This window comes from Equus przewalskii, chromosome 4 (assembly GCF_037783145.1).
Source record: "Equus przewalskii isolate Varuska chromosome 4, EquPr2, whole genome shotgun sequence".
Classification (NCBI taxonomy): domain Eukaryota; kingdom Metazoa; phylum Chordata; class Mammalia; order Perissodactyla; family Equidae; genus Equus; species Equus przewalskii.
Window position 1 is genome coordinate 88930119 of NC_091834.1, and position 17330 is coordinate 88947448.

The following is a 17330-nucleotide window of genomic DNA, read 5'->3' on the forward strand; positions in this document are numbered from 1 at the left end:
GATACAGTATGATTCCATTTATATAACATTCTCGAAATAACAAAATTATCTAATTCGGACAACAGATTGATGATTGCCAGGAGTTAAGGAGGGGATAGGGAGGGAGGAAAGTAAGTATGACTGGAAAATGAAAACATGAAGGAACTGTTCTCTGTCTTGATTATATCAATGGCAATACCCTGATTGTGATATTGAACTACAGTTTTGCAAAATATTACATTTGGGGGAAACTGGGTGAAGGGGACGTGGGATCTCTCTGTATTGTTTCTTCCAACTGCAGGTGAGTCTTCAATTATCTCAAAATTAAAAGTTTAATTAAAAATATAGTTGAGATTTTGTGGAAAAAATGGAATTCTAAAGAAAAACTAAGAAACTTTAAGTGGCTGCAATTAGTAATTTACAAAATCTCCCCATCTTGAGGAAAACTTCCCTCTCTTGGCCTCATATTTATCTTCTTGCTGACTATAGAAAAAAACCTTATAGCATGTATACTGAGTTCATTCTAATAGAATTTTAAAAAAGTAGATTTCTAGAGCCAAGTGGAATTTTAGAGAACATTTACTTCAACTAGATGTGTAAGGAAGGAGCTGAGGCCAGAGTGGCTATTATATTAGGAAGCCTGGGGTCAGGGCAGGTATCCAAGTGAACATATCCTCTAGGCAATTAGAAATACAAGACTGAAGTAGTGCTGCAAACTCATGACCAGAGATGAAGACTTAGATAATTTTCATAGAAATAATGGTAAAAGTCTTAAAGGAAGATGAACTTATCAAAGGAAAGAAATATGACTTATACTATGACAAATACCTAAGGGCTACAAATACCTAGGGTGCATGTTGGGCAAACACTCACACTTTTCATTTCTTTTCTAGACTAAAGCCAGCTACTTACATAAATATAAAGAAATACAGCACATCCTGGACACCACCCAGAAATCCCCCTTTTATAAGCCAGAGGAATCTTATGGTAAGCTCTTCAGAAAGCCTCCAGCCTGTGTCCCAGAGGTCATTTGAAAGTTTATCACCTCTCAAAGAGCCCAAGAAAAGGAAAAAACATCCTCAAATCAAGGCCACGAAGACTAAAGACATGAAACCTGTCAGCAGCAAATGGGAGATTATTCCAAGTTTTGAGAAGGATGCAAATATTATCGAAGACAAGAGTCTTCAAGCTGAAGCATCCAACCAGCCAAGTTCTATGCAAAGAGCCCACCATTTAAGTAAAAATAAGGAGTAGCAACCAAATAAGAATGATGGCCAACCTACCTTCCATTTGACATTCCAAAGGGACAAATAATCTAGCTTTATGCTGCTCTGAAAACTGTGGGTGAAAGCTAACATATGCTTACATAGTAAAAAGAAAAAGAAAGCCCTCCAGATCCCTCTATCCCTCCTCCTCCCCGACACATGCATATGTGTGCACTGAACTACAAATCCTGAGTACCCCAGCTTCTTCAGTGGGAATATCTTTCAGAGATTTAAAAAGAAATCCTGACACAACATAGAAAATTTTAAATCATTTAGATATTTATATTTAATTCTTGCCAAGATGAAAAAAAAATCTCTGATCTTTTGATTTCTTTCAAAATGACTTATTCATACAACACCAAAAAACCCCAAGAACTCAAGGAATGAATGTCATGTACTATCACTGACTTTAATGTCCCTTACTAGGCACTTCAATGAATCAGTCGAAAACATCATTTCCTGAATTTCTATTGTATCTGTGGTGTGCTAAGAACCATTAGTTATATAAAAGGCATCTCTCCCCCAAAGATTACTGATTCATTGTACATACAACACACATGAGTAAAATAATTACAGAATAAGATAGTACATAGTAAAATGCTCAGTTGTGTACCTCCAACAATTAGAAAAAAACAGTATATAATAAAAGATGCTAATTGTACACAGCAAAAGTGTGCCACAAAATGTCACTGAAATGCATAGATTATGATTTAAACAGTCATTTTACTTCTCACAATTTAGCAAAAATATAAAAGATTAGATGTGCAGTTTCCTTTAGAGCTGATGAATGTACATCTCCAGCCATTTATTCACGTGGAAGGAAGTGGAGGACCTCACAGTGTGTCATTCATAAGACAATACATACTAGTGAGATTCCTGAAGGACGCTAGAGAAACAGGTATGTCAGGCCAATAAGTCAAGATGGATGCAGTAAGTGAGAAAACAGAGTCAACCAGCCTAGGGTTACGGGTCCATAATGGCGTCCATTACAGGATGAGGCTAAGCAGAATGAGGATCAGGTAGGAGAGGTACATTAAAGTTACAGGTCACATGCCTAATTAGGTCATGGTGGCAAGATGAAACTAGGAAGATCTGAGGTTGGGTAGTATACTCTCAACAACATATCCATTAGCCAAAGAAAGTAGAAGGAGAACTCGGGATATTAAAAGAGTAACAATTATATTTTTGCTTTTGCTTTTAATAGACTTTATTTTTTAGAAAAGTTTTAGGTTCACAGCAATTTTGAGCAGAAGGTACAGAGAATTCCCATATATTCCCTGGCCCCCATACATGCATAGCCTCCCCATTATCACCATCACCCACCAGAATGATATATTTGTTACAATTGATAAACCTAATATGATACATCATAATCATCCAAAGTCAATAGTTTACATTTGGGTTTATTCTTAGCACTGTACATTCTATGAGGTTGGACAAATGTATAATGAAATATATGTACCATTATAGTGTCATACAGAATAGTTTCACTGCCATAAAAATCCTCTGTGCTTTGCCTATTCATCCGTCTCTTCTCCCTAACCCCTGGCAACCACTGGTCTTTGCTTTTTTTTTAAATTAAGGTCATATTGGCTTACAACATTGAGTAAATTTCAGGTGTATGTTATTATATTTCAGTTTCTGTGTAGGCTGCATCATGTTCACCACCAATAGTGTAGTTTTTATCTATCACCATGCATATGTGCCCCTTTACCCCTTTCACTCTCCCCCTACCCGCTTCTCCTCTGCTAACTACTAATCTGTTCTCCTTATCTGTGTTTATCTTTCACATAAGAGTGAAATCATGGGATATTTGCCTTTCTCTGTCTGATTTATTTTGCTTAACATAATACTGTCGAGGTCCATCCATGTTGTCGCAAATGGCATGATTTTGTCTTTTTTATGGGTGAATAATATTCCATTCTATATAAACCACATCTTCTTTATCCATTCATCCATTGTTGGGCACTTGAGATTCTTCTGATGGGCAATTGAGATTCTTCCACATGTTGGCTATTGTGCAATGAACATAGGGATGCATAAATCTTTTTGAATTATTGATTTCAAGTTCTTTGGATAAATACCCAGTAGTGAAATAGCTGGATTATATGGTATTTCAATTTTTAATTTTTTGAGAAATCTCCATACTGTTTTCCATAGTGACTGCACCAGTTTGCATTCCCACCAGCAGTGTGTGAGGGTTCCCTTTTCTCCACACCCTTTCCGATACTTGTTATTTCTGTCTTGTTAATTATAGCCATTCTGACCAGTGTAAGGTGACATCTCATTGTAGATTTGATTTGCCTTTCCCTAATAATTAGTGATATTGAACATCTTTTCATGTATTTGTTGGCCATCTGTATATCTTCTTTAGAAAAATGTCTGTTCATATCCTCTGCCCATTTTTGCTGAGGTTGTTCATTTTTTTTGTTGTTGAGTTGTATGAGTTCTTTATATATTTTGGAAATTAACTACTTGTCAGACATATGATTGACAAATATTTTCTCCCAGTTGGTGGGCTGTCTTTTTATTTTGTTGATGGTTTCCTTTGCTCTGCAGAAGCTTTTTGGTCTCATGTAGTCCCATTTGTTTATTTTTTCTTTTGTTTCCCTTGCCTGGTGAGACATGGTATTCAAAAAGCTACTGGTAAGACCAATGTTGAAGAGTGTACTGCCTATGTTTTCCTCTAGGAGTTTTGTGGTTTCAGGTCCTCCATTCAAGTCTTTAATCCATTTTGAGTTAATTTTTGTGTATGGTGTAAGATAATGGTCTACTTTCATTCTTTTGCATGTGGCTGTCCAGTTTTCCCAACACCATTTATTGAAGAGACTTTCTTCTTTGTATATTCTTGGCTCCTTTGTCAAAGATTAGCTGTCCCTAGATGTGTAGTTTTACTTCTGGGCTCTCAATTCTGTTCCATTTATCTGTGTGTCTATCTTTCTGCTAGTACCATGATGTTTTGATTACTATAGCTTTGTAGTATATTTTGAATTTAGGGAGTGTGATAGCCTCCAACTTTGTTCTTTTCTCTCAGGATTGCTTTGGCCATTTGGAGTCTTATTGTTCCACATAAATTTTAGGATTCTTTGTTCTATTTCTGTGAAGAATGTCATTGGGATTCTGACTTTGATTGCATTGAATCCATAGATTGCTTTAGGTAATATGGATGTTATAACTACGTTTATTCTTCCAATCCATGAACACAGAATATCTTTCTATTTCTTTATGTTTTCTTTGATTTCTTTCGATAATGTCTTGTAGTTTTCAGTGTATAGTTTTTCACTTCCTTGGTTAAATTTATTCTTGGGTACTTTATTCTTTTTGTTGCAATTGTAAATAGGATTGCATTCTTGATTTCACTTTCTGCTAGTTTGTTATCAGTGTATAGAAATGCAACTGACTTTTGTATGTTGTTTTTTACCATGCAACTTTACTGTATTTGTTGATTATTTATAATAGTTTTTTTGATGGATTCTTTAGGGTTTCCTGTATATATAGAATCATGTCACCCACAAATTGTGACAGTTTTACTTCTTCCTTTCCAATTTGGGTCCCTTTTATTTCTTTTTCTTACCTAATTGCTCTGACTAAAACTTCCAGTACTATGTTGAATAAGAGTGGCAAGAGTGGGAATCCATTTCTTGTTCCTGTTCACAGAGGAATCACTTTCAGTTTTCAACACTGAGTATTATGTTGGCTGTGGGTTTGTCATATACGGCCTTTATTATGTTGAGGTGCTTTCCTTCTATGCTCATTTTATTGAGAGTTTTTATCATAATTGGATGTTGGATCTTGTCAAATGCTTTCTCTGTGTCTATGGAGATGATCTTGTGATTTTTATTCTTCATTTTGTTAATGTGGCATATCATATTGATTGATTTGCAGATGTTGAACCATCCTTGCATCCTTAGAATAAATTGCACTTGTTGGTGGTGTATTATCCTTTTAATGTATTGCTATATTCAATTTGCTAATATTTTGTTGATTTTGCATCTATGCTCATCAGTGATATTGGCCTGTAATTTTCCTTTTTTGTATTGTCTTTTTCTGGTTTTGGTATCAAGGTAATATTGGCCTCATAAAATGAGTTATGAAGTGTCCCATTCTCTCATTTTTGGGGAGTGTTTGAGAAGGATAGCAACGAAGTCTTCTTTGAATGTTTGGTTGAAGTCAACAGTGAAGCGATCTAGTCCTGGCCTTTTGTTTTCTGGGAGGTTTTTGATTACTGTTTCAGTCTCCTTACTTGTGATTGATCTATTCAGATTCTTTATTTATTCTTGATTTAGTTTTGGGAGATTGTATGATTCTAAGAATTTATCCATTTCTTCTAGGTTATCCAATGTTGTTGGTGTATAGCTTTCTATAGTATTCTCTTATAATCCTTTGTATTTCTGTGTTGTCTGTTATAATTTCTCCTCTTTCATTTCTGATTTTATTTATTTGAATCTCCTCTCCTTTTTTCTTAGTGAGTCTAACTAAGGGTTTGTCAATTTTGTTTGTCTTCTCATAGAACAGCTCTTAGTTTCATTGATCCTTTCTATTGTTTTTTAGTTTCTATTTTGTTTATTTGTGCTTTGATTTTTATTATTTCCTTCCTTCTGCTGACTTTGTTCTTCTTTTTCTAGTTGTTTTAGGTATAGCATAAGCTGTTTATTTGAGATTTCTCTTATTTCTTTTTTTGTGAGGAAGATTGGCCCTGAGCTACCATCTGTTGCCTATTTTCCTCTTTTTGGCTTGAGGAAGACTGTCACTGAGCTAACATCTATGCCAATCTTCCTCCATTTTATGTGGGATGCCACCACAGCATGGCTTGATGAGTGATGTTAGGTCCCCTCCTGGGATCCAAACCTGTGAACCCCAGGCCACTGAAGCAAAGCACATGAACTTAATCACTATGCCACCAGGTCGGTGGCCTACCTTTCTTAAAGTAGGCCTCTGTTGCTATAAATTTACCTCTTAGTACCACTTTTGCTGCCTCCCATAAGAGTTGGAATGTTGTGTTTTCATTTTCATTTGCCTCTAGGTATTTTTTTATTTCTCCTTTGATTTCTTCATGGATACAATGGTTGTTTAGTAGCATGTTGTTTAGTCTTCATATATTTGTGACTTTCCTAACTTTTTTCTTGTAGTTGATTTCTAGTTTCAAAGCATTGTGGTCAGAAAAGATGCTTGATATGATTTCAGTCTTCTTAAATTTATTAAGGCTTGCCTTGTTTCCCAACATATGGTCTATCTTTGAGAATGTTGCATGTGTACTTGGGAAGAATGTGTATTCTGCTGTTTTTTTTAGGTGGAATGTTCTGCATTTATCTATTAAGCCCATCTGGGCTAGTGTTTCATTTAAGTCCACTGTTTTCTTGACTTTCTGTCTGGATAGTCTATCCATTGACATAATTAGGGGGTTAAGGTCCCCTACTATTACTGTGTTGCTGTCAATTTCTCTCTTTAGGTCTGTTAATACTTGGTTTATATACTCTGGTGCTCCTGTGTTAGGTACATATATATTAATAATTGTTATGTCCTCTTGGTGGAATGTCCCTTTTATCGTTATATAACGCCCATCTATATCTCCTATCTTTCTTATCTTGAAGTCTGTTTTGTCTAAGTATGACTACACTTGCTTTCTTTTGCTTGCCATTTGCTTGGAATATCATCTTCCATCCCTTCACTCTGAGCCTATGTTTGTCTTTAGACCTGAAATGTGTTTCCTGGAGGCAGCATATTGTTGGGTCTTGTTTTTTTAATCCATCCAGTCATTCTGTTTCTTTTGATTGATGAATTCAATCCATTTACATTTAGGGTGATTATTGATATATAAAGGCTTAATACTGCTATTTTATCTTTTTTTCCCCAGTTGTTCTGTATTTCCATTATTTCTTTTCCTTTGTATTTCTGTCTGCCAATTTAGTTTGGTGGTTTTCTGTGATGTTTTTCTCAGTTTTCTCTTTATTTATGATTTGTGAGTCTGCTCTGATTTTTTGTTTTGTGGCCACTATGAGGTTTGTATAAAAGATCTCATAGATGAGGTAGTCCATTTTCTGATAGCCTCTCATCTCCATTAGCCTGTGCAAGTTCTCCCCCTTTCCTCTTTCTCTTCTGTGTTTTTGTTGTCACAAATTATTCTTTTTTGTGTTGTGAATTTGTGACCAAATTGAAGTGGTTATAGTTATTTTTGATGCTTTCTTTTCTTTAGTCCTTTATAATTGTTTACTAACCTATTCTGATATGGAGCTGCAATTTTCTGTCTATTTATCTCCTTGCTCAAACTTTGTAAACCTTTGCCTTTTTGTTTCAGGAAGGACGGCTTCTTTCAGTCTTTCTTGTAAGGCCAGTCTGGTGGGCCTGGGTACCCGCTACCTCCATTCACAGTCTCATGAACCACTGTGTAAGGATATGCACCTTGGATCCTTGCCACTGGGGGAGGGGAAGAGGGCTGCTCCCCTAGTTCTACTGCCTCCTGGGGGTCCAGTCCATCCACCTTCAGACGTATAGATGCATGAATGTTTTAGGTGTCCTTTTGTGCTGTGTAGGGAATCCTCTGTTTGGTCAATGAATGTCTGTTTGGTTGTAACTTGTAGGAGAGAAACAAAGGGAAAAACTCATTCCACCATGATGCTGATGTCACTCAACCACTGGTCTTTTTACTGTCTCCACAGTTTTGCCTTTTCCAGAATATCACATAGTTGGAATCATACTGTATGTAGCCTTTTCAGATTGGCTTCTTTCACTTAGTAATATGCATATAAGTTCTATCATGTCTTTTCATGGCTTGATAGCTCATTTTCTTTAGTGCTGAATAATATTCTATCATCAATAAAATTTGTAAACTTCTAGCAATGTTAACTAAATAAATAAAAAGGAGACATAAATTACTAATATCAGAAATGAAAGAGGGGCCACCAATACTGATCCCATAGACATTAAAATGACAATAAAGGGATATTAAGAACAATTCCCTACCCACAAATTTGATAACCTAGATGAAATGGACCAATTCCTTGAAAGACATGATTTGCCAAAATTTGCACTTGAAGAAATGGACAATCAGAATAGGCCCATGTCAATTAAAGAAATTAAATCAATAAATAATAGCCTGCCAAAAGGCCCAGATGAGTTCACTGATGCACTCTACCAAGAATTTAAGAAAGGAATTACATGAGTTATCTACAATCTCTTCCAGAAGATAGAAGCGGAGAGAACACTTCCTAACACATTCTATGAGGCCAGCATTACCTTAATACTAAAACCAAAGATATTACAAGAAAAGAAATTACATAACAATATCTCTCATGAACATAAATGCAAAAATCCTCAACAAAATATTAGAAAACACAATTCAATAATATATAAGAAGAATTAAACACTACAGTCAAGTAGGCTTTATTCTACTGATAGGCTGATTCAACATTCAAATATCAATATGATCCATCACATCAATAGAATAAGGAAAAAAATCATATGATCACATCAATAATTGCAGAAAAACATCTGACAAAATCTCACACCAATTCATGATTAAAAACTCTCAGCAAATTAAGAATGGAGGGAAACTTCCTCAATTTGATAAAAAATATCTAAAAAAAGTCTACAGCTAACATCATGCTTAATGATGAGGAAGTAGATACTTTCCTGCTAAGATCAGAAACAAGGCAAAGATGTCTACTCTCTGATTCTGATTCAACATCATACTGGAAATCCCAGATAATTCAATAAGACAAGGAAATAAAAGGTATACAGCTTGGAAAGAAAGAAAGAAAATTATATTTATTCACAGAGAATATGATTGTCTATGTGTAAAATCCCAAAGAATCAGCAAAAAAAACCTGCTGGAACTAATGAGCAATTGTAGCAAGGTTGCAAGATACAAAGTTAAAATACAAAAATCAACCGCTATCTTGTATACTAGTAATGAATATTGGAATTTGAAATAAAAAACACGTTTACGTTAGCACCAAAAAGTGAAATACTTAGGTATAAATCTAATAAAATATGTTCAAGATGTATATGAGGAATACTATAAAACTCCGATAAATCAATGATCTAAATAAATGGAGAGATATTCTATGTACATGGGTAGGAAGACTCAATATTGTGAAGATGTCAGTTCTTCCCGACTTAATCTATAGATTTAATGAAAGTCCAGTCAAAATCTAGCAAGTTATTATCAATAGATTTGATTCTAAAATTTATATAGAAAGACAAAAGATTGAGAATCTCTAGTACAATATTGAAAGGGAAGAAGAAAGTCAGAGGACTGATGTTACCTGACTACAAGACTTAAAAGACTTCATACAAAGCTACAGTGATCAGGGCAGTGTGGTATTGACAACCTTAAGTTCTATGCCCTGCAAATAAAATCCTTTAAAAATTGAGGCCACTGTGAAAGGAGGGCTGAGTATCTGCAGTGACCCCATCCCCTCCACAGATGTGACCCAGATTCTGTATCACCGTTGGCTCCCAACACACGGCAGCAGTGACGCCTAGTGGAGCCTAGGTTCTGGAATTGGCACTGATGCTACTGACCCAGGCAGAAGGACTTTATAAAATGAAACAAAAGACATACAGCAACTCTGGGGCTTTCATTTTGACATCATTAAGTTGTTCTTTTATAATTAGGCTTTAAAATAAGAATGATCTGCCCACCACCACCAAAAAAAGTTATATTTCATTTTTATCCAAGAAGGTTGAACACTCTTTCTGCATATAAAAGGGGTTTGCTTAAGTCATTTTTTTCCATAATAAAGATCTTCTTCTCTACCATGGCTGAATTCTTTACTTTCAGAAACATGTTATAAACTCTTAATTGGCAATTTCTCTTTCAAATAAATAAATTACAAACAAAGAAACAATGATCACTTCATCAGGCATTTGGCCATCTTCACCACCAAGCCTGGTAAGAGCCTCTGTTCTCCACATTCATAGGTGGACCAAACCCTGGCACCCTCCAGGATTCCAAGACCAGCTTCTGCTCACTGTTCTATCCTTTTTCCTATGGGCAGAGGCTGTGTGGAGAGAATTGCTCATGGCAGAGTCCCGGGTGATGGATAGAAGGGGCTCTGGGTCTGAGTCTGCCAGAGAGATACTAAGAGAGTGAGATTTTGTTTAAAGAAACAAAGATGGCAAATTCAGCTGATAGAATGATGTACTCCCTCTGCAGAGGTAACCACTGTTCTGAAGATGACCGAGTGCTGACAATGGCAGGGCCACATGATGAAGGGAGGCTGCATCAATGAGTCACTCCATTGGAGACCACTTGGACTGAACTACCACAAGGCTCCATTGAAAATACATGAAATGTTAAGACATTGACAGTTCCTGCTGATGTCTCCTGAGTTCTTATAATTGAAATCCAGATCAGTGATGTAATGCCTTTGGTGAGGAGCTTCATTTCTCTGACCCTGCTTGTCTGTGCTGACCAAACACAGGCTCAAGCAAGCCTACAGGGAAGAGGGATCCCTGTAACCTTTCTAGACAGGACCAGGCTTCAAGGCTACAAAATGAAACTTCAAATCAGAAGAAGGAGGCTTGCCTAGGAACATGGGCATGTGAGTTCTCTACTGCAACTTGTCTTACCATTATATCCAGACACGCTTGTGTGCAGAGAATGCATTATAGTTATAGCATGACACTACTTTAATCTTCTAGTTTTGTGTAATGTCAGGTGGGGCCTAGAGTAGCCAGAGCTCACGGGCTAGTTTCCTCTGGCTGCAGTCAGTCTTTTATATTCCCCCAATGCACAGTACAAATAATATCACTTTCTGTGTGTGCAGTAATGAACAGAACAAAGAATGTAATGTTTAGCCACCTAGGCCTCACTTGCCCTGCCCCACTGATGGTTGCTAGGCACTTGTTTTAGAAGTACACCACTTCACAGAGTTGCAAGCAGGCAAGTGTGGTCCACAGAATACTAACAACCAGGGGCCGAGCTTCATTGCCTTTGGAGCCATGGAGGGCCTTCAGACTGCAACAAAAATATCTGTCCAGTTAGTCCTGGAGCAGTGCTCTGGTGGTGGGATCTGAATACTTGAGACAAAGCCCTTTGGGTTTCCTTTGAGTGTGTGCTATGATTTTTTTTTTTTTTTTAGTAAGAAGCCAACATACTTTAAAGAGAAATAAAGAGCTAGCCAAATACTTTTCTGCCTTGGTTGAAGAATATTGTTGTGTCAGTGAAAAGATTAAAGAGTTTACACAAAGCTATGAAGCCCTCGAGTCACTTCTCACAGAGGCCAGGCCTCTGAAGGTAACACTCTGTGTTTGGCAGCACTTAATAGAAATATGACCAGGTCCATCTCTTCACTTGAGGATACAGTAGACCTCTCAAAAATGAATAGAAAAGTGGACTCTCTTGTGTGATAATGGCTCATCTTCAAGGACAGACATGATTGGTCAAAGATGGATGAAAATCCTTCCAATCCAAGGCCAGTGCTGGTGGTCTAGTGGTTCAGTTCAGCGCACTCCACTTCTGCAGCCCAGGTTTGGCTCCTGGGCATGGACCTGCACCACTCATCTGTCGGTGGCTATGCTTTGGTGGTGGCTCACACACAAAAAGAGGAAGATTGGCAGCAGATGTTAGCTCAGGGCAAATCTTCCTGAGCAAAAAAATAAAATCCTTCCAATCCCAACTAACTAAGGCCAAAGCCATCTCAGAAAAAAATATAGAACAACTTCAGAGGGAAATAATGAAGGGTTTGGATGAAAACACTCATTTATAAGAAAGCCTAATCTGCTTTCCCAAAAAGATGGTGGATAGAAAGAGTATAGGAACTGAAGGACCAGGAAAATAAAAATGCTTGGAAAGTATTACACATGAATGAGACAGGCTGTAAATGATAAAGAGAGCTCTTAAAACCTCTGACTGAAACCATGCTGCAGGTGATACCTGTAGCTACCGATTGTGGAGAAGATCACACAGATGATGGCAACTTCCTTCTTCCAAAGGAGGAGAGTCATGCCATGAGGTCACAGGGATCCAGGGTCACATGCACTTTCAACTCAGACTTCAAAGTAGCCAATCCCTGAACACCCACACCCACTGCCGGACATCTGCACCCCCCCCCCCCTTAAAAGTAATTTAGATTTACCTCTATTTAGTTTAACTGCTGCTACTTAATTGATTCTTTGTTTGCTCTTATTGATGTTTGATAGAATTAGAATTACTAAGACTGTTTTTAAATATAGGTGGTTTTAATTTAATTATGATACATTATTTCCATTTCATAGGATATTCTAGAATTAGACAGCATAAGTATTATATTTTTACTATTATTTAAACCATCACTAATGGTTTACAAAACCAGGTGCAGATATTTGAAACAAAACAAAAGAGTATTTCAATATCTCTTTTATTAGAAATCTGGAAAAGTAGCTTAATATTCCCCTCAATAAATTTTTATTGGTTTTACTAGTTTTAAGAAAACAAAAAACCTAAACAACAACAAAGGCATTCCCAGTTAAACCTATCAGTATTTTTATTAGTTGAGTTCTAAATTCATCGATTAATTTAAGGGATGTGAAATTTACAAACGTTTCTTATTTTGTAAGTTTATGGAGTTTGTAATGTCATATTTGTTTATTGTATTCTTTGCTATTTCAAAGTCTTTAGATTTTATGCAGTTAAAACTGTTCCCTTTGGAAAACAATAAAGGGGCGCAGATCCAGTTCCAGAACAGCAGCCTGAGCAGCTCCTCCACCCAGTCTCCCAGGAGAATCTTATAACTGGTAAAAATTAAAAAAAAAAAAAATTAAAGTCTCTGGAAATTGTCCTAAGGCAACAAATAAAGAAATATTCATTCAAGAAAATCTACTAAATCTCCGTGAGAGCAGGGAGAGTCTGTGGCACTTAAGCCACAACCCTCGCCTCCCTTCACCCCAGTTCACCATGAGGGAAGCTCCACTCTGGGAGCATGTGGCTAAGAATGAGAGATGGCACTGTCCCTAGCTCCCAGTCCCAGGGCTCTGGTGCCTCCCTGGGAGGAGCGGGCTGCTAGCGTTTCTCATGCCCCTGCCTCTGTGTTGCAGAGGCTAAATTCCAGGCAGCTACAGCCAAGAGGTTAGGGCTTCCCTTCCTCCACCCAACCAGAGGTCAAAGGCTCCTTCTCAGATTCAGCAGGCCAAGAAAACTGAAGTCCAGGTCACCTTTGCCCGAGCTAGTTTATAGGGTGGAGGTTCCATGCGGGGAGAGGCAAGGTGAAAAGGCTACTGCCCTAGCCAGTACCGTGCTCAAAAAGCAGAGGTGTCCCTCTAGAAAAAGCGGGTCACTGTCTCCGCACTCAGCTCCACGGCAGTGGTTCAGATATTTTGCCCTAGGAGGAGAGGCATGACATACAAACAGAGATATCTGAAGTTTTCCCAAAGTAAACTAATTTGTTTGGAACAGAGTGTGGGGAAGTTCAAACCTAAGGATACTATCAAAAATAATGGAGATTTTGGTAGTAAGCGATTAAGAGGAGGCTAGTAACTTGATAAGAGCAGCAAGCTCAACCAGAGGTCAGCTATGTTGTCAGAGGAAACCAGTGAAAGAGACAGCTAGAAAGAGCCCTCCTAGGGTAAAAAAAAAAAAAAAAAATTAGACTTCCAGTTAAAAATGGCAAACTGAACACACATTTAATTTCGCTACTTCTCAAAAACCCACTGAAATAATAATCATTTTTATTTTTTAAGACAAACCTGCAAGGATGCGAATAGGAAAGGAAATCAATTTTGGAAACTAGAAAACAGAATGTCTTTAAACTTCTCAAAAATAACATGAAAGCTAGATGGAATGGAAGAAGGCTTTCAAAATTATAAAGGTGAATTATTTTTAACCTAAAATTCTATACTCCAACTTTGATTGATCAAGTTTAAAGGTAGATTAAAGAATAAATCAAGAAAAGCCTTTGATGCAGGAAATAGGAGATCCAACACAGGATAGAGGCAAAAGGAATCCCAGGATGGCAGTGGTGAAAAGAGATTCCAGCAGGACAGCTGTGTATTAGGTGTCAGGGCCCTCAGCCCAGACTGGAGCAGGTTGGAAGGTGCTGGAGGAGCCTTTCTCAGGAGGAGATCAAGTACCATGCATACAAACGTCCTGAAAAAAGACTTGAGGGTTGGATTAGTGTTAAGTACATAGAAAAGCAAGCAAACAAACAAACGAAAAATTAAAGCAATTATTATCTCCAGGGAAGACAAAAAGTTATGCAGGAAAGGAAATCATAATTTTCTATGTGGTTTTGCTACTCTATATGGTATTTACATAGTTACAATATTGTAGATACTGAATACTGATTTAAACAAGATTATAACATAATCTTATAATCTGGAAGGAGGAGGGAGATGGGACTTAAAGTTGTGGAATGTGGAGTCAGGAAGAAGCAAGCTAAATCTTCATCTCCTGTAGTTGAGAGTCATTAGATTATGCCTGAGACCGAAAAACCAAGAATAGCGATACAAGCATGATGTTTAGAGAACTGAGGTAAATACCTAAAGAATCAGCTAAAAGAGATGAAAGTGCTTGCTTCTGGAGAAAAGGAAGAGTGTGAGACTCCTGTTTTTCAAAACAAACTTTGAAGAATTATTTGACTCTTTAAAAACTATGTGCTTTATAACTTCCAGCAAATTGTTTCAGTTGTTTCACTCTCTTCCATATTGCATCACTTCATTCACTATGTTCAGTTTTCAGAGTAAATAGTTTATATCAGTACAAAAACGTTAATTTTGTCTCTGCTTTGAAGGCATTATTATGAAGGCTAGACTGGATATTTGGAAATCCTGCTTTTAATAATAACTGCTGCCGTTACTGCGTGTGTGGTAGCGTACCAAGCACTTTTGTACATTATCTCCAGTTTCCACAACAGCCGTGCAAAGTAGGTATTGTTCCATTTTACAGATGAGAAACTGACACTCAGAGAAGTTAAATAATTTGCAAATCTTTAGCAGAGCTCCCTGATCCAAAGCCTTTGCTCTTCCTTTCTGTTAGATCTCATCACTTCTTTCTAGGGATTGAGTTTAAAAGACCTACAAGGGGGAAAATGTAGCAGTACAAAGAACTCCTTTGGGTGGTAGGGGTGCAGGGGGAGGGGAAGAGAAACGCTGAAGGATTCAGCAATGTTGCTAAGTAGCTATCTACTGACTTAACCAAGCTTAACCCCAAATCGGAATTTCCAACTGGTCATGCGAGCAAAGGAAGCAATTTTTAAACTCTGGCTAGGAGCCCCTATGATGACAAAAATAAAAGCTTCATTCTGTTCTTATTTTGAAATAAGAGATGTTTCAGCTGCTTCAGCATGGCCCTAAACACCCTCGTGAGAACACTAAGAAAACAAGGTTTTGTGTCCAGAGAAGCCCAGGCATCCTACATAGCTGAAAAGGAGGGGACAGCTGGGCATAACTGCTTCCCAAGGGGTAATCTGGGTCCGAGATCTTGGACCAGATGATCTTGAAGGTCCCTTCTGAATAAGATTCTAGGTTGTGTTTATCTTGGAGTTTAAATCACTAGGAGCTTTGAAAGTGTTTTGGCCAATTTCCTTTCTGGAACTGTTGTGTGATATAATCAAGACGTTCACCTGGCTCTTTAAGTCAGTTGGTTGGTTGGCTCCAGGGTGGTGGGTACCGTATATGGTCCGGTGAACAACAAGTGTTGTTTACATTACTTCTTTCTCAAAAGTCATGGGCCACCGGCAAGTTAAGAAATGAAAGTGAAATGAAATCAGCTGATTCATGACGTCAGCCAGCACAAATGTACCAAAGTTTAAAGAGCTGTTTACTTAGGGACAACAACTGAGAATGTAAGCAGGTCCAAAGCTCAGGACTGCATCTATCTGCCACTGCCCTCTCCATTGTCCTTGTTTCTGGAGCCTGACATTAGGAAGCCAGCAAGAAACAAGAATCAACCGAACCTGATCTCCTGCTCCTCCTTTTTATGAGTATTTCTGTGGGTTCTGCATCTTCTTTTTGTAAGTACCTCCTCTGCGTGCAGTGCAGCTTGCCCAGATGCCTGCCACTTTGTAAGACGAGTTTGTTTTCTCCTCAGACCTTTCACGTTCTAGCAAGGGGCATGGGGAAATTATTGGTAGTCACTGTCTGTGGCCCTCCCATGTATGATCTACCCTCATACTCTCTGCTTGCCTTCCCTCCCTTCAGCATCACCCTGTGTGTCTCCAGCCTCAAAAATGGTAAGAGTAATGCCAGTATAACTGATTAGAAGCACACAGGGATAACTGTGGGCAGTAGGGTCTTGCACAAAGTCTGTACAGATAAACGTTTGTGGTGTGCAAAGTAGATTGTTCATCAGAAAAAGGCAGCCAAACAAAAGCAGATCACTATGTTATTGGACTACGTTGCTTCTCACACCTTGATGGAAATTCATAGTGGGATTTTAGTTCTGTTGGTACACATCTTAAAAGACTTTTTTTTAAGTGTGGGCTCTTTTCCTGATAACTTTGATTATGCTTCTTCACCTGTAAAACCAAAGGCTTCTTTGGGAAAGGAAAACAAAATACATGCATGTATGTGGTTCCTTCTTCCCTCATGACGATGAAAGGACATTTTTCAGTATCTTCTCCCTCCCTCCTGTCCCTCCCTAAGTCCTGGATCTGAGCGTCAGTTTATGGAACATGATGTTCTCCTTTCAATTTTTCACATATTCCCCTTTCTCAACTTTGTTCTTTCCAGCTTACTCCCTGCTTTATCTAATTACTAAGGTTTTATGTTTATTTGTTCTATAATTTCACTTTTTCATAAATATAACACAGAGATACCAGGGCTAACATTAACATTTTAGAATATTTCGTTAGTGTCTTTCTCACAGTTGTACTAGAGTATGATTTTAGACCTGGTTTTTCTAAAGGTTGCATAGAACTTCACTACCCTGATAGGTCACAATTTAATTCTAATGTTGGCCATTCAAATTGCTTCCAATTTTTTGCCAAAGTAATACGGTGATGAACATACCTGTACAGAAATCATTGACTCCATTTCTGATTGCTGCCTTAGGACAGACTCACAAGTGGAATTATTTGGCCAAAAAGATATGCCAAATTGCCTCCCAGAAAGTTTATGAGAATTTTCACATCACCATCATTGGATGAGAATGCCAGTTTTACTGCACTC

General features: G+C 37.7%; 1 protein-coding gene across 10 annotated transcripts in view; it reads left to right on the top strand.

The window, feature by feature from the left end:
• AGBL3 (AGBL carboxypeptidase 3) overlaps positions 1 to 10610 on the top strand; it is a 96339-nt gene extending 85729 nt beyond the window's left edge. For 3 of the 10 annotated variants that reach the window (XR_011539591.1, XR_011539594.1, XM_070617750.1), the window contains one exon: positions 873 to 1771. Coding sequence is in view for 5 of the 10 variants with exons in the window: in XM_070617750.1 (XP_070473851.1) it covers positions 873 to 1233 (361 nt within the window). In the remaining 5 variants the exon portion in view is untranslated. Of the gene's footprint in view, positions 1 to 872; positions 1916 to 10243 lie in introns of those variants that run through there. The other 7 variants (XR_011539592.1, XR_011539595.1, XR_011539596.1 and 4 more) reach the window with 3 other exon arrangements.
• Positions 10611 to 17330: the final 6720 nt, after the last annotated feature.